Source organism: Protopterus annectens, chromosome 2.part1, assembly GCF_019279795.1.
Source record: "Protopterus annectens isolate FY-2018-M chromosome 2.part1, PAN1.0, whole genome shotgun sequence".
Taxonomy (NCBI): Eukaryota; Metazoa; Chordata; order Ceratodontiformes; family Protopteridae; genus Protopterus; species Protopterus annectens.
Window position 1 is genome coordinate 1,198,525,502 of NC_056729.1, and position 24,393 is coordinate 1,198,549,894.

General features: G+C 40.7%; 1 protein-coding gene across 1 annotated transcript in view; it reads left to right on the forward strand.

Annotated features, from left to right (window-relative positions):
• Positions 1-24,393, forward strand: part of REV3L (REV3 like, DNA directed polymerase zeta catalytic subunit) — a 2,860,434-nt gene that overhangs the window by 2,339,969 nt on the left and 496,072 nt on the right. Inside the window, exon 25 of the mRNA XM_044062729.1 lies at positions 2,613-2,819. Coding sequence (XP_043918664.1) covers positions 2,613-2,819 — 207 coding nt within the window. The remainder of the gene's footprint in view (positions 1-2,612; positions 2,820-24,393) is intronic.

The window sequence follows — 24,393 nt, forward strand, 5'->3', positions numbered from 1 at the left end:
AGTTTTGCCATCCTCCCTTACCTCTGCTTTGGGATTCTACCCATATGTAAGGACTGCAGCAATGTGAGATGAAGAACATAGTACAGTTTTGTACCTACCATAAATGTAGATGTTCGAAGATCCACATTGCTGCAGTCCAATTTACCCTCCCTCCTTCCCCTCTTAGAGGCGGTTGTGTGGTTTGGGTTGTGAATATTGTAAATAGGATTAGTGCAGGGGTGGTTGGTTGGTTTTTTGCTGTCTTTTGGTTTTGGCCTTTCTTTTTAGGGCCTTCTGACATCTGGGGCAAGAAAAGACTGAGGATATGACGTCGGTCATGCGCTTTTGTACCCTGACGTCCTGATGTCAGTTTTAAGCGCCTTGACCGACATCAGCCTTACACTTTGGTATTCGGGCCGACCGAGGACAGCGGACTACCCATATGTAAGGACTGCAGCAATGTGGATCTTCGAACATCTACATTTATGGTAGGTACAAAACTGTACTTTTCTGGTTCTCTGGAAGGTTGGGTCATGGAGGCCCAGTCTAGATCTATCTTTTCTCAACACTTTTTTCAAGGTTCCTTCCTTCATGATGTTGTCTCTTTAGACACTTCCCTTTTTTCCTTCCTCAAGCTTTTCTAATATCTCAGGATTTGAAGGACACTTACTCACATGTCCGTATTCACCATCTTTTTATGAAGTTTTTACATTTCTCTTCCTCTCATTATCAGTTTTCCGCTCTGCCGTTTTATCTTATCCACAGCTCCAAGGGTATTTACCAAATGTCTGTACCTGTGTGGTTGCGTTCTCCAGATGACTTTAAGGGAATTTAAATATTCTCTTATTTGGACAATCTTCTAATTCAAGCTCCCTCTCAACAGTTCCTATTTCAAAATCAATACTTCACTATGCTACTTCTGCACAGTGTGGGATTCACCCTCAGTCTTAAAATGTCTGTGTTGACTCTCTGAGGATGATTTTTTTTTTGGATTGCAGGCTTCAGACCATCCCTAAGTTGGCTATTCTCCCGCCTCCCAATGTCTTCTCTTTGACTGCTTTTTTCCAGTCTCTTCTTCCTCTTCCAGTCCTTCCTGCAAGGGAGTTTCTTCAAGCCCTGGAGTGCACGACATCCACCATTCTCATGGTTCCTTTTGCCAGACTTCACATGAGGAAATTTCAGTGGTAATTCAAGGCTGTTTGGGCTCCAGCACCATCACCCTCTGTACTGTCTGGTCCCTCTTTTACTGTGTCTGAAGCTCAAGCTCCGCTGGTGGTTTCATCAGATTTCACTAAATCCATTATCTGCCTTTTCAGGTTCCTCTCCCTACTTGGCAGCTGTACACGGATGCTTCTAATCACAGTTTCAGAGGAAAATTTCAGTGGTATCTCAAGACTGCTTGGCTGCCACACTGTGAACCTCTGGACTATCTGGTTCCTCAAAGTCCAGTGTCTTTGGTCCATCGACAGATAGACCATGTCAGTAGCAAAGAGATGAGGGTTCTACTTCTAGCTCTCCAGGTCTTTCACAACCTTTAGGCTCCAGGTCTTCTAAAGATTTTTACAGACAATACCACAGTCATGATGTATATCAACAAGCAAGGGGGCACAAAATTTTATCTTCTTTGCAGGCTGGCTCTTCAGGCTTGGGATTTTGCAGTCCGCCATCACCTGATTTTTCAGGCAGTTTACATCACTTCAGAGAATGGTCTAGTGGCAGACTGTTTGAGCAGGTCCAGGAGACATCCTCATGAATGGATGCTGCAGAGGGAGGTGTTTTCTGGACATTACTCATCAGTTGGGTACTTGTCAGGTAGATCTTTTTGCCTCCCCTGAACAGACAACTTTCCCCAGTTTTGTTCCAGAGTACCAAGTCCTTCGGCTTGGGAAGTGGACACCATGTTTCTTATTTTGCCATCATCAGGTGAAGGCCAAAACTGACCTAGCTGACATTCTGATATCTGGACAAAGAAAGACTGGGCTTTAATATTAGGGTGTTGGTTCCAAAGTAGCTTGACAAGTCGATTCCTGCATTCTGGATGATTACGTGACTCTGCTGCATCATGTGATCTAGACAGCCAAAGGTTTTGGGGAGGGAATAAGAATTCTTAAGTAAATGCGGACCCGGTGTAGTGTCCCATTCAAGTACTTATCCAAATGTTGCGGCTTCTGGAGAAGGAAGAATGGGATCAAATATTTTCTGTTACTGTGAGTAGCTTACACAGCTATAGTGTTGGACCAAAATATGTCTTACAGAACATGTAAACAAGGCCACAGCTTATCAAGATGTATGTATAGTTTCTAGTACATAGTATAATAGGTATATGTAAGGCAGCCTGACTGGTGTGACTGTCAGTATTCTGGAGTACATTTTGTGATGTCCGCCTGTATTTGGTGTGCCAGTAGTTTATTTCAGAACAAAATGAGAAAACTTTTTGAGATTGTGTTCTTTATTTTTACCTGTACATTCTGTATTGTATCGGTATCCCACTTCCACTTGGTGTGCTAACAAATGCAACTTTTAATTGTTTCATAATTGCAAAATATGGTAGTATTTGTAAATATTGAAAGTACAGTTTTGCACTAACACAAAAACATCATATAATGGTTTTTTTTTTTGTTTGTTTTGACTAGCCTTCAGTGAGAAAAGGGACATTGCCAAGTATGCTTGAGGAAATTCTGAAGACAAGGCTGATGGTGAAGCAGTCGATGAAGGCATACAGGAATGACAAGTGCCTCACAAGATTGCTTGATGCTCGCCAGTTGGGACTGAAACTTATTGCCAATGTCACATATGGCTATACTGCTGCTAACTTCTCTGGGAGAATGCCATGTGTTGAGGTAAGCTACCGCCCAGAGCTGTTCAAGGAAATTTTGTTTACTAAACAGCATGGCCATAAAGAGAAGAACTGTAGCAATGAAACTTATTTGTAGAATGACGGTCCTGGGAGACCAGTACAGTATAGGAGTAGAATGATTGAAGTTGTGTTCAGCCTGTTTGAGTTACCATGGTTGGATTTACAGTTTTTGAACTTGTAAGTGATGTGAAGCACCAGTTGACCAAATTCAGTCACTACCACAATCAGCCTTTAGATCCTTAAATTTTAATTTCACAGAAAATAACAGATGTTTTGATTGAAGCTGAGCTATCTTTTGTCAGTACTTATGAGCAATATGACTGAGTAATATACCTTTTTCAGCGTGAGGATGTCACTGCAGTAGAAGTATCCATATCCCACAAAATGCATTCAATTCTGAATTGATTATAAAAAGTTAAGGGTATTGACTGTTTGGGGGAGGCTGTGCTTCTTAAGTGACATTATTTACTGTACATTGCATTCTTCCATGGGATGTTCAGATAACTGACTTGGATTAAAATGTGTCTGTCACTGTCTTGAGGTAGAGAAGAATCTGTGTACAAAAAAATAAAAGGAAAGTGCTGTGCTAGCTATTTTAGTCTTATCAGATTATATTTGACCTTGTAAACTCTTTCAGTTCTGTTATTTGAATCTCAAGTATATAGCTTGCATGTAAAGAAAAGTGCACAAACTTGGATGTAGTCAGGATTTTTTGAATTGTGTACCATCTTGCAGAATTCACCACCTCCCTTCTCCCACGTGTGTAATCCCTTGTAGACCCAAACATACATGTATAAGTGTGTATATATTTTATATATATATATATATATATATATATATATATATATATATATATATATATATATAATGTGTGTGTATGTATGTGTATATATACACGTTCTCTCCTTTGGTACCAAATGGTTGTGATAACAATGGGGATGCTAACTTGGATGTTAGCATCAATTCTATTCCCAATTAATTAATAAAGTCTGTCTCAAACTTTCTATAATGCAACTGAACAAGTCAACACAGTCTTGAACAGACTGGCCGTGATGAATGTGGTATGCGGCAACAAGGTGGGTGGAGTAGACCTTCGGACTTTAATGACACCTGTTCCAGTAAGTCCAGTAGTGCCTTTTCAGTTCTAGGCTTTTGCTCTCCAGATCCTGGTTTTGTGATGAAATTTGTCCAGAATCCTGACAACAAACCTTTTTTTGACGGTGGAGGAACTGGTAACCACACACACCTAACAGACAACAGTGTTGGCTTAATTAACTGTAAGTCAGTCACTAGTTTCTGAATTGGAGAAAAAAAATATATAAAATAAAGTCCCTACAGTATGTCATCTGTACTTGCAGAGTTGTTTAGATCTAAAGATAGTTCTTTGGGTCTTCATGTTTATAAATTCCCGAATGGGATTTTCTATGGCGACAGTCTCTACAAGAACTGGTTGAATTGTGTAATAATACAGGACTGGAAATTATGAAAAAGCATATTAGAAATAACACTGGATGTATGCAGAACATTAAGCTGAAGATCCAGCAGCTTGATGAGTCTATCAAAAATGAGGCTTTTACTTTGGTCAAAGTACTTTATGATGGTATCTCGATTAAAGCTGACACACACAGCCATTCTGGTAGTCAAGAAAACCAAGAAGCTTGAGAGGGGTATTGTGGGTTATTCTAGTAATCAAGTGCTTGTAATCAAAAATTGATTCCCAAGTAATCAAGGCACTAATTCAGGTTACCAGTCTGGGGGCGCTGGTGTAGGTATTGATGTGAACCATTTAGACAGTACCATCCTGAACCTGAACCTTTAAATAACAAGATTGAGTCTAGTAGTATCACTTTCAGCGGTGATGCTGGAGTTGCATCTCATACTGACACTGGTGGTTCTGGTGTCTCTCCCCATTCTTCACCCTATTTGTAGCTGGGAGCTATTCCCAAAACACCAACTACAGCCGATGGTGTCCCCGGCTGTGTGCTCCATGAACTCAACGAGAAATTAAACCCACAGTTAGGACAGCTGTTTAATCTTAGTCTCACCTCCGGATACGTACCCAGGGAGTGGCGCACAGCGACTGTGGTCCCACTCCACAAAGGCGGTGCCTCCACCGACCCTGGAAATTACCGTCCCGTTAGCTTGACAAGCCTTATCTGCAAAGCCATGGAGAGGATCATAATGGATCTCATAAATAAAGACATAGGGAACTTGCAGACTTTGGATCCAACCCAGTTTGGCTTTGTCAAAGGCAGATCATGCCTTTTAAACTTGGTTGACTTTTTCAAACAGTCACCAAGGCCATTGACGAGGAAAGGCAGTCCATACAGCCTACCTAGACCTGGCGAAGGCTTTTGATACAATACCTCACTCGGGTATCATTGAAAAACTCATCAACTTAAATGTAAACCCATACATTATAAGATGGGTTGCAAACTGGCTGAGTGACAGAACCCACAGGGTCAGAGTTGCTGGCGCCATGTCAGACTCAAAGCCTGTCACAAGTGGTGTCCCACAGGGCTCAGTCCTGGGCCCACTCTTGTTTGGCATCTACTTTTCTGAAGTACAAGCAAACACAGGAGGGTTATGGCTGACAAAGTTTGCAGATGACTGCAAACTGGGCGCCGTAGTTGAAAACACATCCAACACAGATATCCTTCAGAAGGGTCTCTCAGAAATGGATAACTGGTGCCAGAGCCATGGCCTAAAGTTAAATGCCAAGAAATGCATAGTCATACCCTTCGGGAAAAATAAGGTTACCCCTAGCTACCATATAGGTGGCAATCCCCTGAACACAGAAGAAGTTATTAGGGACCTGGGAACCCAGGTTGACAGTAGCCTCTTATTCGACACTCATATTGCTAAAGTAGTTAGGAAGACCTTCTACATTGCCCACCTTATCATGAAGGGATTCACATCTAGATCAAGGGAAGTCATAGTCTCCCTATACTCATCACTCATCAGACCAATGATCGAGTACAATGCCCCATTCGGAATGTATCTGACCCGACACTTGCAGCAGCTGGAGAGGCCCCAAAAGTTCCTCACCTAAAGGATAAAGGGTCTCAAAAATCTGTCTTATGCTGCCCGACTGAAAGAACTCCAGTTATATTCAGTTGCTTACCTCCTGCTCAGAGGTGACCTATGCCTGACATACAAGGCCATGTCAAACCCAGATTTGATGAACATGCTTCATCTCAAAAAATCTAGATCCCTCAGAGCCACAAGGGCGGGAGACTTAAACCTCGACACGGTTATTAATAGGACGTGCTGGAGGGATAGATTCATCACCCAAAGACTCCCTATGCTATGGAACAAAATCCCAGTTTATGTGAGGCAGAGCACCTCGCTGGCCTTGTTCAAGAGGAATCTTGACCAATGGATGGGAGATCGCAGATACACCCCAGGGGTTACCTCAGTGTCACTGCTCGACAGAGGCACAGCAAAATAATGGGCATAGTTTCTCCAAACTAAAGGGGTGGCGAAGCCACAAAACTATGGGCTAGGCTTATAAATGCCCTCGGGCAGATAGCCTAGTATGAACCTATGAACCTATGAACCTATGATCTCAAACTGTATGCCAGCAAACTAAATCTTAAGTATGTTGTGTATAATCCAGATTGGATGAACAATAACTATAATGGTAGTGTGAAAAAAAAAATAACATTTTTTTCAGCCGTCCTCTACATAACACCTTAAACGTGTTTATAATCTTGTGAAGCTGATTTTGATAATATGGTCAGAAACGAATGTAAACCTAGGAAGTTTAAGTGTACAAGAACAAGCCAGTTTGAGGCAACTGTACGGGTACAAATGTCTTCAGTACATGAAAGCCGACAAAAGCTGTGGACTTGTTGTTATGGAAGAGCAGAAATATGAAAGTGAAATGCTGAAACTTTTAACTGATGTAAAAATTATTCCAGAATTACCAAAGGTTTTGTCAGGAACAGTTTTTCATAAGTGGATGCTCATTTATTTGACTTAATTAACTTAGGGCATATTGATTTCAAGGTGTACGAATTTTTAACGGTGAACAAGCCAGAGTTAGGAAAAATTGATGGTATCCCAAAGATACACAAAGACTTGGCTTGTCTACAATTTAAACCTATTGTTTCATGCCCCAGACATAAAACCGCTGCTATTTCTCATTATTTGTATAAGGTGTTAAATCCAATAGTCCAAAAGTATTTATTTTCTTAAAGATTCCTGGGCCCTTCTCAACAGTTTAAAAGACTTCAAACTGGAACAGGAAGGAATCCTTTTTATGCATTGTTGACGTGATTGTGCTATATACTAGTATCGACCATGAAGAGGGCCTGGAATTTGTTAAATTGTATATTAATAAGCTGTTGTTTAGTTAACATTACTATTAACATTATAAGCACTTTAATGGATTTGGTTTTACGTAACAATGTTTTTACATTTGGTAAAGACATTTACCAACAATTGACTGGTGTAGCAATGGAGGCTAAGGGCCTTTGCTAATAGTGTTTTATGTTGGTGGGAAACAACTGTATTGACTAGGTTACCCTTGTTCAAGCATGTTGAAGTTTATTGTAGGTACATAGATGACCTTTTTTGTATATGGGAAGCTGGTAAGGAATTATTTAAGCTGTTTATTCATGCGGTTAATGAAAGTGTGCCCTGGTTAAAATTCACAATTGGAAGTATAGGATTTATGGTCAGTTTTTTTGTTCTTAACATCAATATTGATCCTTTACAGTCAGACGTTCCACAGTTGGATGTACAAGAAAAATATATTTACAACCAATTATTTATACCCTTTTAGCCATCATCTAAGATTCATGAAGCATAATATTTTCTGAGAGCAGTTGATAAGAGCAAGCCGAATCATTAACAGCGATTTAAAGTTTTTGGAAGAAGTGAATATTATCACTGGGATGTTTATTAATGCAGGTTATCCTGTTACAAAAATCGCAAGATGAAGTTTCCACTCATTCTCAGGCAAGGAATAACTTTTAAGCCTGGTTATACAAATCAGTCTGATGGCTTTAATCAAGACTCAGATAAATTACGTTCCTTCCTGGTTCCGATTAGTGTTGAAAGTAACACTTAAAAAAAAAAAAAAAAAAAAAAAAAAGTAATGAGTAAACGTAGAATTATTTCTGGTAATTCTGATTTATTGAAAATTATCGGAGAAGTTCCACAGTTTGTTCATAATAACCTTAAACAGTTGTTACAGCATAATCCAGTTAGTGAACTGAAAGTAGTTGTTAAGAAAGGGGCATTTCTCCTGTGGTAACTGCAGACAATGTAGATTTATTAACAGTGTTTCCATTATTCATTTCACACATTTAGATTGGTCTTTTGAAGCAAAAATTTTGTATAACTGTTCAAGTTGCAGCACTGTTTACATTGCAGTGTGCAGTAACTGCCCCAGTTTGTACATCATTAAGAGTATTAGAAGATTTAATGTTAGAATCAAAGAATTGGGCAAGACTGCTTTTCAGTTTATAGCATCCTACAGACCACCCTCTCAAAGTCGGGAATCTCACTCTGCTTTCCTGAAAACATTGGAGAACATGAAGATCTCTCCGAACACCATTATATTGGGCGACTTCAACTACCCAAACATTGACTGGGAGCACTACTCAAGCCCCAGCACCTTAGCCCAAAGGTTCCTGGAAATTATAAACTCAAATGCTATGGAACAACTAGTCACCACTCCCACAAGAGGGGACAACATACTAGACCTGATCATTACCAACATGGGGACTCTATGCTCCACACCAGAAGTATATCCCTCATTGGTAAGATCAGACCATAAATTAATTTCACTGGATGTCCACATCCCGACCCCACCCCCAGCCCAGAAAACCACAGTGAAAAACTTCTCAAAAGCAAACTTCACACTTCTCAAAACCGAAGTGGAATCCTTCAAGGCTCCAGGGCCAGTGGAAACTACGGCCCAAACTGCAGAATCCTATATAAACGCATTCTACGGACATCTCTAGGAATGCATGGATCATGCTATCCCAAACAAAATCAAGACCCAATCATCCAAAGGCAGGCGTCCAGTCTGGTGGACCCCAGCCATAAATAAACTGTACAACAGAAGGAGGAAGCTACTACATGATAGAGCAAAATCCCTAATAGGGAAGGCATCTCTGATCAGTACTAGCAAAAAATTACGATCCCTCATAAAATCCTCCAAGGCCAGCTTCGAGAGAAAAATTGCACAGGACACCAAAGATAATCATAAGGCTTTTTTCAGTTATGTTAGAAACCTGGGATGCAACTCCCAGACTTGTTCTGAGTTTATTCTAAACGACAAAAAATACACTGAACCCACAGACATCGCCAATATCCTGGCAGACAGGTTCAGTGCAAACTCCCCCCCCCCAAAAGAGCAAGTATCTATCCCGGCAGAGGGCTGTCTCCCAAACATCTCTGATGCTCAGATGAAGGCTGCCCTCTCCAAAGCAAAAAACACTGCTTCCATGGGACCAGATGGTGTCCCAGGTTGCGTCCTACATGAACTCCAAGAGGAACTAATCCCTCAAATAAAACAGCTATACAATCTCAGCCTCACTACAGAATGTGTGCCCACAGAATGGCGTACAGCAACAGTGATCCCACTCCACAAAGGTGGAGCCTCTACGGACCCTGGAAACTATCGCCCCATAAGTCTGACTAGCTTAGTCTGCAAGGCTATGGAGAGGATCATCATGGAGCTCATAAACAAAGACATTGGGGACCTACAGACACTAGATCCTACCCAGTTCGGCTTTGTCAAGGGCAGATCCTGCCTTTTGAACCTGGTTGACTTCTTCAAAACAGTCACCAAAGCCATAGATGAAGGGAAGGTAGTCCACACAGCCTATCTGGACCTTGCAAAGGCATTTGACACAATACCCCACTTGGGCATCATAGATAAGCTATCCAGCTTAAATATAAACCCCTATGTCACAAGATGGGTCGCAAACTGGCTCAAAGACAGAACACACAGAGTGAGAGTTGCTGGAGCCATGTCCGACTCGAAACCGGTCACAAGTGGCGTCCCACAGGGTTCTGTCCTGGGACCACTCTTGTTCGGTATATACTTTTCCGAGGTACAGGCAAACGTGGGAGGACTATGGCTCACCAAGTTCACAGACGACTGCAAACTGGGCGCCATAATCAACTCTCCAGCTGACACAAACATCCTTCAAAAAGGTCTCACAGAGACAGATAACTGGTGCCAGCGCCATGGTTTAAAGCTAAATGCCAAAAAATGTATAGTCATACCCTTTGGCAAAAACAATGTGCCCACAAATTACCACATAGGCGGAAACCCATTAAATACAGAGAAAGTTATTAGGGACCTGGGGACCCAAGTTGATAGCAATCTCTCCTTTGAAAACCACATTGCCAAAGTGGTTAGAAAGACCTTCTACATAGCCCACCTCATCACAAAGGGTTTCACATCTAGATCAAGAGAGGTAATCGTGCCCCTTTATTCATCCCTCATCAGGCCCATCATGGAATACAATGCCCCTTTTGGGATGTACCTTACCCGACACCTGCAGCAATTAGAAAGACCCCAAAAGTATCTCACCAAGAGGATCAAGGGTCTCAAACAGGTGCCATATGCTTCTCGGTTAAAAAAACTCCAGCTCTACTCAGTTGCATACCGCCTACTTCGAGGCGATCTATGCCTGACATACAAAGCTATGTCAAATCCAGAATTAATGGACATGCTCCACCTCAGTAAATCTAAATCCCTTAGATCCACACGCTCGAGGGACTTGAACCTCAGCACAGAAATAAATAGAACTTGCTGGAGGGACAGGTTCATAACCCAGAGGCTCCCTTCGCTCTGGAATAGAATTCCAGTTCATGTGAGGCAGAGCACCTCACTGAATCTCTTCAAGAAGAATCTCGATAGGTGGGTGGGGGATCGTAGGTTTGTCCCTGGGATTACTCCCGTGTCACTATTAGACAGAGGCACAGTAAACTAAACCTTAAAAAGGGCACATTATACTCAAATCAAGGGGTGGCGTAAGCCATACAGAATCGGGCTAGGCTTATAATTGCCCCAGGGCAGATAGCCTAGTATGAAACTATGAACATATTAAAGCCATAAAAGACAGTGATTTTGCTAATGCACTTATTAGACACAGTTAAGAATGTTCTGGATTCAAAGTTTCGCTTTTCCTTTCTCAAACAAGTAGAAAGTATTAATCATGTTAATGGGTGCAACAACCTACTAGAAGTGAGGGAATTAAAGTGGCAGGTACTTTTGACAACCGATAGATTTCCAGGTCTTAATGAACACATCAACGTAAAAGGTTTGTTAAAACTGAAAGTTGTTTGAATTTTCAATTTTTATTCAGTATTTTTTCTAATGGCATTTTTAGTAATTTGTTGTGGTATTTATGTATTTTAGTCTTTATAATTTGTCAACAATTCAAAGGTTTATTCATTGTGAAAGTTACGTTATTATGTTTGGGTAATGATGATTGGTTCTTTTTTAATTGAGATGGATATTTGAAGGCAGTAACAGTTAGTACATTTTCTGATGAAGTTCCATTTATTTACAAATAAAGAGGAATGAAAGTGCTAAAAAGTAACAAGTTGCATTGTCTTTGTTTCGTTTCATTTGGGATGTGATTTGAAGTTTATCAGCAAGGTTCTTTTCTTCATTAGTTGGTTCACTTTGGTTTTGGTTCAGCATGGTTGTTCTTATGTATTTTATATATATATATATATATATATATATATATATATATATATATATATATATATATATATATATATATATATATATATATATATATATAGATTCACTATACAATCTCGAAGTACTGAAATGTCAAATTTTAGTATTTCGAGACTGAATAGCCGAAAACCCACAATCATGAATACCACAACCGCGACCATACACACACACACCAAGACATAACCACACACACATACACCTACCTAACTAAATAAACATAACACACAGAAACGCACCTAACATACCTATAAGCAGGGGGGCAAGCCCCCCTGCACCCCCACGTGGGGGGCTGCACCCACCCACACTTATATATTCTAACTCCGAGGTTGCACTAAACACATAAACACACAAAAAACACTACCGCACACACCTCATACACATTAAAATCCCTACATGATATCCTCAAACAACACTTACCTGAAACCCCACATAAATCCACAAACCGCACCACATGTAATGAACATGACACCACGATAGTGGCAGATTCAACATTTCCGGATTCGACACTTCTGCTTTCAGCATAGTGTAGTTTTGAGTAACTGCACTTTCCAGTATTCGGTCTCGACGTACTGAAATTCGAGATTTCAGTACGTCGAGATTGTCTAGAGTATCTGTGTGTGTGTGTGTGTGTGTGTGTGTATATATATATATATATATATATATATATATATATATATATATATATATATATATATATATATGTATATATATATATATATATATATATATATATATATATATATATATATATATGTGTGTGTGTGTGTATATATATATATATATATATATATATAAGTATATACATACACACACACACACACACACACATCGCACTCAAGTACAGAATCAGATGGATTGGCAAGAAATGTATAGAATATGATCTGAAGAATGTGTAAGTGGTGATTATTTTTTCCTGTTATGCCTTCTGACAGTCTGAGCAATTGCTGCAATCTCTGACCATTTTTCCATTTATGTTAGAGCCAGTTGCAGCATTGCTAAATTGCAGGCAGCCATCAGGGATTTTTGCTGTACATTTTTAGCACTCCTTTACAAGGTGCATAGGTACTTGGGAGGGGACATGCAGTGGGTGCAGAGTGGAACAGTAATTCACTTCTGCAAATGATATAGCACCTCAGACCACCCTACCTTCGTCTGAAGAAATGGCTCCTACTAGCTTGCTTGCTCCACTATGGATACATCAGCAGGAGACTCGCCCTGCTTACATGGACCGTAACCTTTTCCATGAGAGAAATGAGAGACATTGCCTCTTCACTGCTGTCCCTCCCTGACTAGTACCTGCAATGCCAAGGCTGCTACCCAAATCTAGGCTGTCACTATAGCTCTAAGTCACAGAGCCAGCAGATCATTGCTGCTTAAATGTAAATTGTACTGCTTGCGGTGCAATGTACTGTGCATGACACACAAGTAAATAATACTGCCCATATGTAATGTACCGTCTTTGTCTCAGTGTTTTACTTGTCAGTGCTGTAAAGTAAGTTTGTGCCTTTTCTTGTTGGAACATCCCTGAAAATTGTTTCTGCCAGTGGACCTAACTCTTCTATTGTTAATGGACCTGACTTGGTCTTAAAGTGTAAATTAAATAAGTAAATGCTGACTGCATGAAATAGAGAGGAAAAAGCTAACTTTGACCCAGATGTGTTTGAGTAGTGGCCCAGATATTGAAGAGACATCTGATGGGTGGAATTAGTGGCCAATGCAAGTTTGTCATCTTGGAGAGTTTATGGCAACTCAACCTGCTGCCATTACTGACTCTTACCAAGGCAGCATGAAAGGTAAGGGGCAAGCGCCCTCCAAGTAGTGTGATTGTGTGTTGTTGCTCTGGTCAAATCATATGCAGAATCTGCACGGGTCACTTGCTGGTATTGTGAGAGTCCTGATTGCCCAGGCTGGCATGAAATAATAAAAGAAAATAAAAAACTTCAGTCTTCTGATGATTATTCTGCTTTCAGAGCTTACTTTTATTTTTCATAGTCCAGGAACAATTAGATGTTCATCGTGTTTCACTGTTGCAGACATGACTGTAGGGTTCTCCCCTGCCGGCAGGCAGCCCTCGGTCGGCCAGAATCCCAAAGTCTGGGTCCGGCGTCGGCTGTACAACCATGCTCCCTGACGTCAGAGCGCCAGTAGTACAAAGCTGACAGCCGACGCCATCTTCTCCAGTCTTTCTTGCCGTGCGGTGATAGCAGTTCGCAAATGCCGGTCGGCTGACTCCTGACGATTTTTTCTGATAAACTTCAGTCCAAAGATTTTTTTCTCCACTCAAAGCTAAGTACCCCGTTGGGGAAACTTTTTTCTTGCTCCACTCCGATGTCAGAAAAAGTTAATAATTGTATTTCATGTGGGAAGCAAAACTCATGGAGAGACCCATTCTGGATCTGTCGGTCTTGAACACCTTTCTAGAGATTTCAAAATTCAAGATGCTTACTCTACAGCAGCTACTTCCAATGCTGTCCAAAGATGCATGGATGGTAACTTTGGATTTAAAAGAGACATATTTACACATTCCCATCAGGCAGGATCGCAGAAAATACCTCAGGTTCAAGGCCGGATCGAGGCTCTTTCAATTCTCTGCGCTGCCCTTTGGATTGTCTACTGCGCCCAGGGTCTTCACCAAATGCCTGGCTCCAGTAGTAGCTTACTGCAGACTCAAGGGAATTCAAATTTACCCTTATCTGGACGATTGTCTAATTCAGGCAGACAGCAAGGATGTCTTACTCTAGCATCTAGAGTTTGTACAGAACCTCCTCAAGTTCCTGGGATTCTCTGTAAACATAAAAAAGTCAAATTTGACACCATCACAACAGATAACTTTTCTGGGTGCTCTTCTAAACACCACAACCAAGATGGCATTTCTGACATCCGAAAAACAATTACAGCTGGCTTCAAATTTCAAAACCTTGGCAACTTTAGCTCAACTATCTGCAAGGAAATTCTTGCAGGCTTTGGGTTACATGGCCTCCTGCATCCTTCTCGTACCATATGCAAGACTACACATGAGGAAAATACAGTGGTACTTAAAAAGTGTATGGTCTCAGCATTGTCACAGTTTAGACATACTGATCTCAGTCCTTCCTTGCCTTCAAATGGAATTTCTTTGGTGGTCCAGGGCATGTGCTCTAAACAAAGGGAAACCCTTCCGTCTGCCTCCTGCCACTCAGATTCTAACAACGGACGCCTCGGATTATGCTTGGGGAGCCCATTTTCAGGGCAACTGTCTGCAAGGCCTTTGGACAAAGGATCAGTAGCACCTGCATATCAATTTAAAGGAAATGTTAGCCGTTCAGAAAGCTCTATTGGCCTTCAGGAATCTTTTACAACCAGGACAACTACTAATACGGACCGACAACACCACAGTTATGTGGTACATAAACAAGCAAGGGGGATCTCATTCCTACCCCCTTTGCAGACTAGCCATGGATCTATGGAACACAGCTCTAGCTTGCAATCTAGAGCTTCAATCTCAGTTTCTATCCGGGAAACAAAACTTCCTGGCAGTCTGAGCAGAAACCGTTCGGATCCACATGAGTGGATGCTGGACACCAAAATATTCAGGATGATAACAGCAGTCTGGGGATGTCCTCACATAGACCTCTTTGCATCCCATCTCAATCATCAACTACAGAATTTTTGCACCAGGTCTTTCCACAGAGAAGCTTGGAAAGTGGATGCCCTGTCATTCAGTTTGAAGAACCTCTCGGGATATGCCTTTCCACCTCTTCCTCTTCTTCCACGGGTCTTATTGAAGATAAAACAGGACAAGCCCAAGATGATAATCTTGCTGGCTCCAAATTGGCCTCGGCAGTTTTGGTATCCAGCTCTAAAAAACTTATGTCTGGAGCCCCCTTAGGTTTTACCTCAGTCTCCGAACCTTCTGTCCCAACATCAGGGTCAGGTTCTACACTCTCATGTCAGAACTCTCAGCCTGGCGGCCTGGTTAATCCAGGGCCTTTGATTTCTTCTTTCCTACCCAAGCAGGTTATGGATGTCATTTTAGAAGCCAGACGTCCTAGCACTAGAAAATCTTATGCAGGAAAATGGAAAAGATTTTGTTCCTGGATGCAGGCTCAGGATTCTGATCCTCTTCTTTCTAACATTACCTTAATTTTACTTTACTTGACAGATCTCTTACATGAGGGTCTCTCTTTCTCTTCCATTAAGATACATGCCTCTGCTATTTCTGCTCATTATAATACAGACCCTCCCATTTTTCCCACCAGCTCATGAGACAGTTTCTCAGAGGAGCTAAGAACTTATCTCCACCCATTCCTGCTTGGGATCTCAACTATGTTTTGGAAAAAAGAACACAGCAAAAAGCTTGAAACCAAGACCAAGTAAAAAGTATAATCCAAGGCAGCGAAGAGCAGCAAGAAACAGCGATGAAGCCAAAGGTAATCTCCACAAAAAGTTTATTCAAACACACAACATAAATTTCTCCAAGTCCTTCTCTCAAACACACGACATAAATTTTCCAAATCCTTATCTCAAGTGCTTTCGCTCAGTGCAGTACTGAGCTTTGTCAAGATAAAAATGCAGGGCAGAACAACCTTATTTGTAAGTCTCTTAATGAGATCATGTGCTTTGTTAATTAAAACCAGTCAAGTTACAATTAAAATTAATTGGTGACCAATTTAAAATTAAACAGCAAGATGTTGTATGAAATTCATAAAATCCTAAATAAAATACCTTTTGTTAAATATGTTGTAGTTGAAAAATATGTTATTTAAAAGATATATCATTTGAAAATCACAAAGCATTCGTCTATAAATAAATAAATATTGTTATATGTTAATGTCCCATGAAACCACATTTGTAGTGATTGATTCTTATAACACTGTTTAGTGTGCAATAAATATTACAATGGGGTACCACGAATAAATGATGTGAGTAATAAATAGTAATAGATAAAAATCAAATGTTAAAAATAGAAGAATTAAAAATAAAAATAATAATCAAATATTAAGTGTTCAAACGTTACATAGATTACATTCCCTATACTCAGAATAAATATAAATATAAAATACAAATAATTTGATACAAATAAGTAATGTTGATATTCTCTTACTAAATGCTGTATGCTATAACTTAGCTCTTCTTAGTTTTAAAACAGTACTTAAATTTGTGTAGTCATTTAACCCTGGCCATTTAGCTGCATCCAGTCTTAGTTGCCATATAAGCTCCCTATATTCCAATTTAGTCTCCCAGTCACCCCCTCTCTTGTCGGGTGTTATCTTGTCTAACACAATGAACTTGATTTCCATATCTTGGCAGGACAAAGAGTGTTTATAAAAAGCATTGGTCTCTTTTTTTCTTGGAAATATCGTAGAAATGCTCATAAATTCTTCTCTTTAGAGTCCTTTCTGTTTTCCCAATATAGAAACTTTGACGTTTTATACATGAGCCTAAATATACAACATATTTTGCATTGCAGTTAAAATACCCATTAGACCAGAATAGATATTTCCTAGATGGGATGTATATACTATGATCATTCAACATAGCAGTGCATTGTTTGCACATTCCACATTTATAAGTTCCTTTCTTGGATCTACTACCAGTGGTATTCGTCATTTCTTTTCTTTCAAATAGCTCTTTCATGTTAGTACCCCTGCGTCCTGACCAAGTTCCAGTCCCCACTCATAAAAAAACAAACAAAAAAAAATCCCTGCTGAAAGCTGATTATTTCTTCCAAAATTCTCCTAAGCTTGTAGTTTCTGGTGGAGTGTATATGTGCATTGACAAAGGGTGAATAACCCGAAAGCTTTCCTGGTTTGCATTATTGTGCCTGGACATGTTTTTTGGAATATAAATACATGGCAACATAATCCTTTTCCCCTGCCAGTAACCCCTTACTGCCAGAAATTTGCCATTATTGTCTTTTTCCTCTTCTGTCATTAATATAGACCCTCTAGGAATCAGTATTACTCCCATTGTCCTTTGACCCTGATATTCTGCTGAATGTCCCACTGAAATCCTTTTTTTTTTCAATTCATATGCTCATTTCTTTCCAAAATACTTCTCCTCCAACATTATTTGCTCCTTAAATTTCTTGATAATTCAGTATTCTTTGCTTTTGTGTATGTTTTTAAAGCTGTTTGCATGCCATGATAATAAGGACAACTGTAGCCAATGGGGCAGAAAGCCCTAAGTCCAGCCTTTTGTACGTGACAGTTGTTTTGAATGTATATTTCCGACTTTTAACTTGCAAGTACTCAGTAATATTTGGTAGGCTGAACTCTTATGTAGTTGTTTCTTGTGTCCATTTGAACCTGTGCCATATTTTTCAGAGCTTTCAACCTTAGAAAACACTCAGACAAGGAACTTTATAGATTTTCAGAGACCCCCACATCATCTTTTACTTAAAAACACACAAACAAAAACTATGTAGACTTTCAAAACATGAAGTTTACCCCCCCCCCCCCATATAGAAGCAGTTGTCTCATAGGCTTACCTTTACATGTGCGTATTGCACACGGGCGACCGTCAAATGTTCGAAAGACAGTTTTCAAGTTCTGAAAACTTCGAACAGAAGAAGGTTCGAATGTGCAATGAGCGAATGCACAGTGAGAGTCACTCATTGCACATTCGACATTTAGGGGCAGAGCGCACTATAGTGGGAAGTTGGAAATGGTTCCATTTCCCGCCGTAGTGCGATCTCGGAGTTAGAATAATAAAGAAGGGGGTGTGTGGGGGGTGCAGCCCCCCACATGGGAGGTGCAGGGGGGCTTGCCCCCCTGCATTATACAGCATATACTTTTGTTGTCGACATTCATGTTCGAAAAACAGTGAATCGGCTGTTCGATTTGCTGCTTTTTGAACATTAGAAACTGTCGCTTTTTCCAGTTTCGTTTTGTACTATGCGAGGAGTGTGATTCGAGGTTTTAAAGGTAAACCGTCTCATATCAGTGACTGCACTCAGAGGCATTTCTTTTCTAAAATGAAGGTTATCCATGCAAAAGCACATATTAGAGCCTGTGTTTTATATTACACTATCTTTATTCCCTTCCTAGATGTAAAAAAGGATTTGCATGCTTTTATTACTCTTTAACGTTTAACCCTAAGAAAAAATGAATTGGCTACCTTTAAATATATAAACTAAACTGTGCCCTGTTAGACTAATTGCATTAAAATATTAAGAATGCAATTATTAGAAACTGTCGCTTTTTCCAGTTTCGTTTTTTACTATGCGAGGATATGACTACTCGCACAAGTGTGATTCGAGGTTTTAAAGGTAAACCGTCTCATATCAGTGACTGCACTCACAGGCATTTCTTTTCTAAAATGAAGGTTATCCATGCAAAAGCACATATTAGAGCCTGTGTTTTATATTACACTATCTTTATTCCCTTCCTAGATGTAAAAAAGGATTTGCATGCTTTTATTACTCTTTAACGTTTAACCCTAAGAAAAAATGCATTGGCTACCTTTAAATATATAAACTAAACTGTACCCTGTTATACTAATTGCATTAAAATATTAAGAATGCAATTTCAAATGTAATTTATTTTTCACTGACCTATTTGTCATTGTAACTTTAAATGTTAATTACACTGTGTTGAGAGAAATGTGTGATGTAGAGAGTATTGAGAAGTCTAATGATTAATTATTCACTCCTGCAGATCTCTTCTGCAAGTAAAATCAGTTGGTGATGAGAAAAAAAAACAGCAGCTAGTAACTTAGCAAATATATGAAAGAATATTTGGAAATTTTACTCAGAATACAGTGTACAGGCTTCTCGTGTTTAATTACTTGCCCCTATAGACTTCTTATCTCCCACTGAGAGCATTTGCTAAACTTGCTTGGCAAATGCAAAAACAATACCCTACCATTTCCATACTTTTCATCAATTTTTGTAATTTTTGAAACATATGTGCTTGAATAAAAAATGTGTCTGACTTAAACTAAGGGTACTTATCTAAATATCCACCCATGTAAAAAGGGGAGACTGTTATCTTAATTTTAAATATAATGTGATTAATACACTTCTGCACCCTTCACCCCATAAGCCCAACATCATAACATTTTATTAACTTTAACTCGGTTTTGTTTCTGTCACAGTGAAAAGTCTGCATACATTACAACTAAGAAAACAAATAATGTGAAGTTGTTCAATCTCACTGTTCATTCTTTACTGATGTGTTCGGAGCCAATCCATCGGCTCCGAACCGGCCGTTTGCAAAGCTCAAGGTTTACCAATAGCTTGAGACCAAGCCCCTTATTCCATGATGCACTGCTGGAATTATCTCAGATCTAGTTTGCTGCAGCATGGATCTCAGTGGTTCCAGTTTGCTCAAGCCAATTTTGAACAAAAAAAGCATTTTCGCAAGTTATTCAATAATTTTTTTCATATTAATTATTAGATTAGTCTTATAGTATTTGCTGTAGTTTCTATTACATCCCTTTCCAAAGGGGAGGGAAAATGTGGTTCTGAAAAGCCCAAGGAGCCTTTCAGGGCACACATGGTTAACCCCCCTCTCGCGGCAGAGGGGGTCCGCAACACCAGGGTGACAGAGATCACTTTTCTGGCCAACCCTATCAGCTCTCCTGAAAGGAGGCCCGGCTGTCCTGCTCTGCAGGCAGTCGGGGGTTGCTTATCTTTGTACCCAGACGCCTGGCAAGATATAACAAATGACAGCTGGATGCAAAGTATCATTTCCAGAGGGTATTTCATACCGTTCTCCACTCCATCCACACCCGCAAGGAGAATCCTGGACGTTCCACCCAATTACAGGGAACAAGCAATTATAGAGGTCCACAAGTTGCTAGCAAAAAAGAGTCATCCAACCAGTCCCAGCAGACTAAACAGGATCCGGAACTTACTCAAGATTCTTTTTGGTTCCAAAGAAAACAGGGGACTGTAGACCTATTTTGGACCTCAGCAGACTCAGCCAATTTGTGAAGAAAGAGAAGATCTGGATGGTCATGCTGCAGTCTATCCTTCCCTTTTTAGGGAGAGACAATTGGATGTGCTCGATAGATCTCAATAATGCGTACTACCACATAAAAATGGCCAGGCCATCCAGAGATCATTTGCGTTTCTGGCTGGGAGCCAATCATTATCAATTTCGAGTGCTGCCCTTTGGTCTTGCTACAGCCCCCAGAGTGTTCACCAAATGCATGGCAGTGGTCATGGCTCACCTGAGGCATCTAGGATTCCAGGTGTTTCCGTACCTCCACCACCAGGCATCAACTGATTCAGACAAGAGAATACACTCTGACACTTTGCAATCACTTAGGCATTACAGTCAACTCAGAAAAGTCTGCCTTGTCACCATCGCAGCATATCGCCTTTATAGGGGCAGAGTTAGACCCTTCAACCACCACTCCACGACTACCAGTCAAGAGGATCTTTCTTCTTCGCTAGCATGTCAGCTTATTGGTGTCAAAGGACAGAGCACCAGCAGCAGAAGTTTTAAAAGTATTGGGTTTGATGGCGGCAGCGATCTTGGCCATACCTTTAGCAAGGATGCATATGCAGATCCTTCAGTGGCTGCTGTTCACTCAATGGTCTTATCAGGAACTTCCAATGAATCACATAATTTTAATTATGAACTCTTGCAGGAGAGATCTCCAGTGGTGGTTGACGTTTCTTCATGTAACCAAAGGACATCCCTTTGTACTATCCCCTCCAGTAGCCACTGTGACCATGGACGCTTCCCTGATAGGGGGGGGGCATTTTCAGGGAAAGACTGCCCAAGGCATATGGACGGACCAAGAGTCACATCTGCATATCAATGTTCTGGAGATGAGAGCAGTACTGGCATTGCAGTACATTCAGGACTCTCTTCCTCTAGGGACGATTGCATTTCAGACAGACAGTTTGTCAGTGGTCTGGTAAGCAAGTCTTACCCCCTTTGCCGAGAAGCCGTCAGAGTTTGGCAGTGGGCTGTCTTCTCCCAGCGTTTTCTATTGGCAGTGCACATCCCGGGGAGATCCAACTTGATAGACAAACAGACCAGGGCAATCTTGTTGCCTCACGAGTGGTCCCCTCAAACAAGAGATTGCAGACAGGATTTTCTGCAAATGGGGCCAGCCTTGCTGTGATCTTTTTGCCAGTCACATCAACATGAAATGCAGAAGCTTTTTTGCCCTGATTCCCCCTCCAGGAGAACCCTCAAGAGTCGCACTCATACAGAATTGGCCCCCCTCTATGCATTTCCTCCAATCCCGCGAGTACCCAATTTTCTACAGAAAGCAAAGTCGCTGGGAAGGACTATCATTCTTATAGCCCCTCATTGACCTCGGCAGATATGGTTCCCATTTCTTCATCATCATCTCTTGGAGAATCCATGGATTATGGACCCAGTTCTGGACCTTCTGGCACATCCGCCAGGGGACCTCCATCCTTTCTTGCAGTCACTGAAGCTAGCAGCTTGGCTGCACTATTTCCCCTCATAGCCAGGCTTCATAACCTTTTAATGAGACAAGACAGATCCTTTTGTCTTCCCATAAGCCATCCACCAGAAGATTATATCTTAGTAAGTGGAAGAGATTTTCCATATGGGCCTCTAAGCAGAACATTGATCCTTTTCAAGCCCCCTTGACATCCATATTAAAATTCTTGTCTATGATCTTTAATAAAGGAGCTGCAGCCGGTACAGTTCGGGTCCACTTGGCTGCAATATCTAACTTTCATCTTGGAGTTAACGGACTAAACATTATGTCCCACAAGTTGTCCAAGGCCTTTCTCAAAGGAACCTTTCACATGAGGCCTCCAGTGAAAACTCTTTATTCTCTTTGGAACCTAAACTTTATGCTATCTTGTATAATCCTTCCACCATTTGAACCAGAATCATCTTGTGATTTCAAGTTTTTACCATGGAAAACCATATTTCTGGTAGCTATTACTTCTGCCTGCAGTGTCAGAACTTCAAGCCTTATCTATCAGCCCTCCTTATTTGGTTTTTCATGCTGATAGAGTATCTCCTTTTTGCCCAAAGTTTGTTCGGAATCTAATATCAGCCAAGTCATTGAGTTGCCAGTCTTTTTCCCTAAGCATTCCAATAAATGTGAGTATATGTTGCACAAACTTGACGTTCACAGACAGATCAGATATTATTTGGACAGAACAAAAGATGTTAGAAAATGAGACCAGTTCTTTGAGTCTTTCTCTGAAGCCAGGAAAGGTAGACCAGTGGCTTAAACAACGCTTTCAAAATGGCTATCTGATTGTTTTACCTTTGCTTATTCAGCTGCTAATATGCCCTTACTACACAAGATTAAAGCTCATTCTACCAGAGCAGTCTCTACATCATCTGCATTCCAAGCCAAATTGCCCCTTGATAACATTTGTGCTGCAGCCACTTGGTCTAAACCTCATACCTTTATCACTCATTACAAAGTTGATAAGGCCTCCAGGGACAGGGCTTCCCTTGGGTCTACGGTCCTGAAGTCTGTACTCCCGTGAGCCACCCGAGATTGAGGGTGCTAGGGATGCTACCCATCAGTAAAGAATGAATGAATGGTGAGATTGAACAACTTCACATTAAGTAGTTATGTACTCACCATAGCGTTCTATGTGAGTTGTTCCATCTTGCCTTCATTCTTGCGTCCCTCCCACCATCCCCCACCTGGCTGATAGTTGACCTATAGGCTGGTCTCATCCTGGTTACTCAATTCTTCCTCTCTATGGGAGGGTAGTTCTCTTACATGGATATAGTACACACAGCAAACATGATCTGAGGTAATTCCAGCAGTGCATCATGGGATAAGGGGCTTGGTCTCGAGCTACTGGTAAACCTTGAGCTTTGCAAACGGCCGTATCAGAGCCGATGGATCAGCTCCGAACCCATCAGTAAAGAATGAATGCGAAATGGAACAACTCACATGGAACGTTATGGTGAGTACATAACTTATTTTCTTCCTTTAATATGTTAAATATATGCGCAGTCACAACTCCCCCACCTCACATTTAAAATACCCCTGACTGCACCCTATACAAAACAGCTTAACAGTATAACATATAATTTATACCATGACATTTTGTATACAAAGTATGGTGTATGCTTTATAGTTTACCCACCAGTTTAAAACAGTCAACAAAATTCAAGTTTTTCTCAGCCTTGCAAAGTCACATTTCACATGTCTAATTATATGTATAATTGAACTGATGTTTAACATTTATTCCATAATTTCACAATGTTGCTCATTTTCTTGCTGTTCATCTTCATCTTCCAAAACCAGTCTCTTGTTCAGACCCAGACTACTGATTCTTGTAGTCAGCTCATATGCTTCTTTCTTCAGCTCAGGCATTTTCTTTTGAACAGTGGAAAAAGTTTCACTGGCAAAGTCTGTTGAAGAATGAAAAGCAGTCTCTCCTTCTCCTTGCTGACTCGCTCTTTGTTGGCTAACCTTTTTTAGTTTCTCATTAGTTTGTTCTGCATCCAAAATGTCTTTTATCTTCTGAAAAACTGATGTTCTTCGTGTTTCACTGTTGCAGTCATTACATTTGGATATTCTGCTGGCAGGTTGCCCTCAGTCGGCCTGATCAACAAAGTCTTGGGTCCTGTGTCGTTTGCTGTCCCTTCTTCCATGACATCAGGTCGTCAGGGGTATAAAACATGCAGCCGATGCTATTACATCAGTCTTTCTTGCCGCGCGGTGCCCGAAGCAGAAGCAGTTCTCAAGTGCCGGTCGGCCGACTCCTGAAATTTTCGTTTTCGCGTTTCAGAACCGAAGTCTTCAACTAAAAAGCTAAGTACCCCATTGGAGAAACTTTTTCTTGCTCCTTACCGATGTCAGTAAAAGTTAATAATTGCATTACTTGTGGGAAGCAAATACCTCATAAGGATTTTCATTTGCACTGTATTCCTTGCCT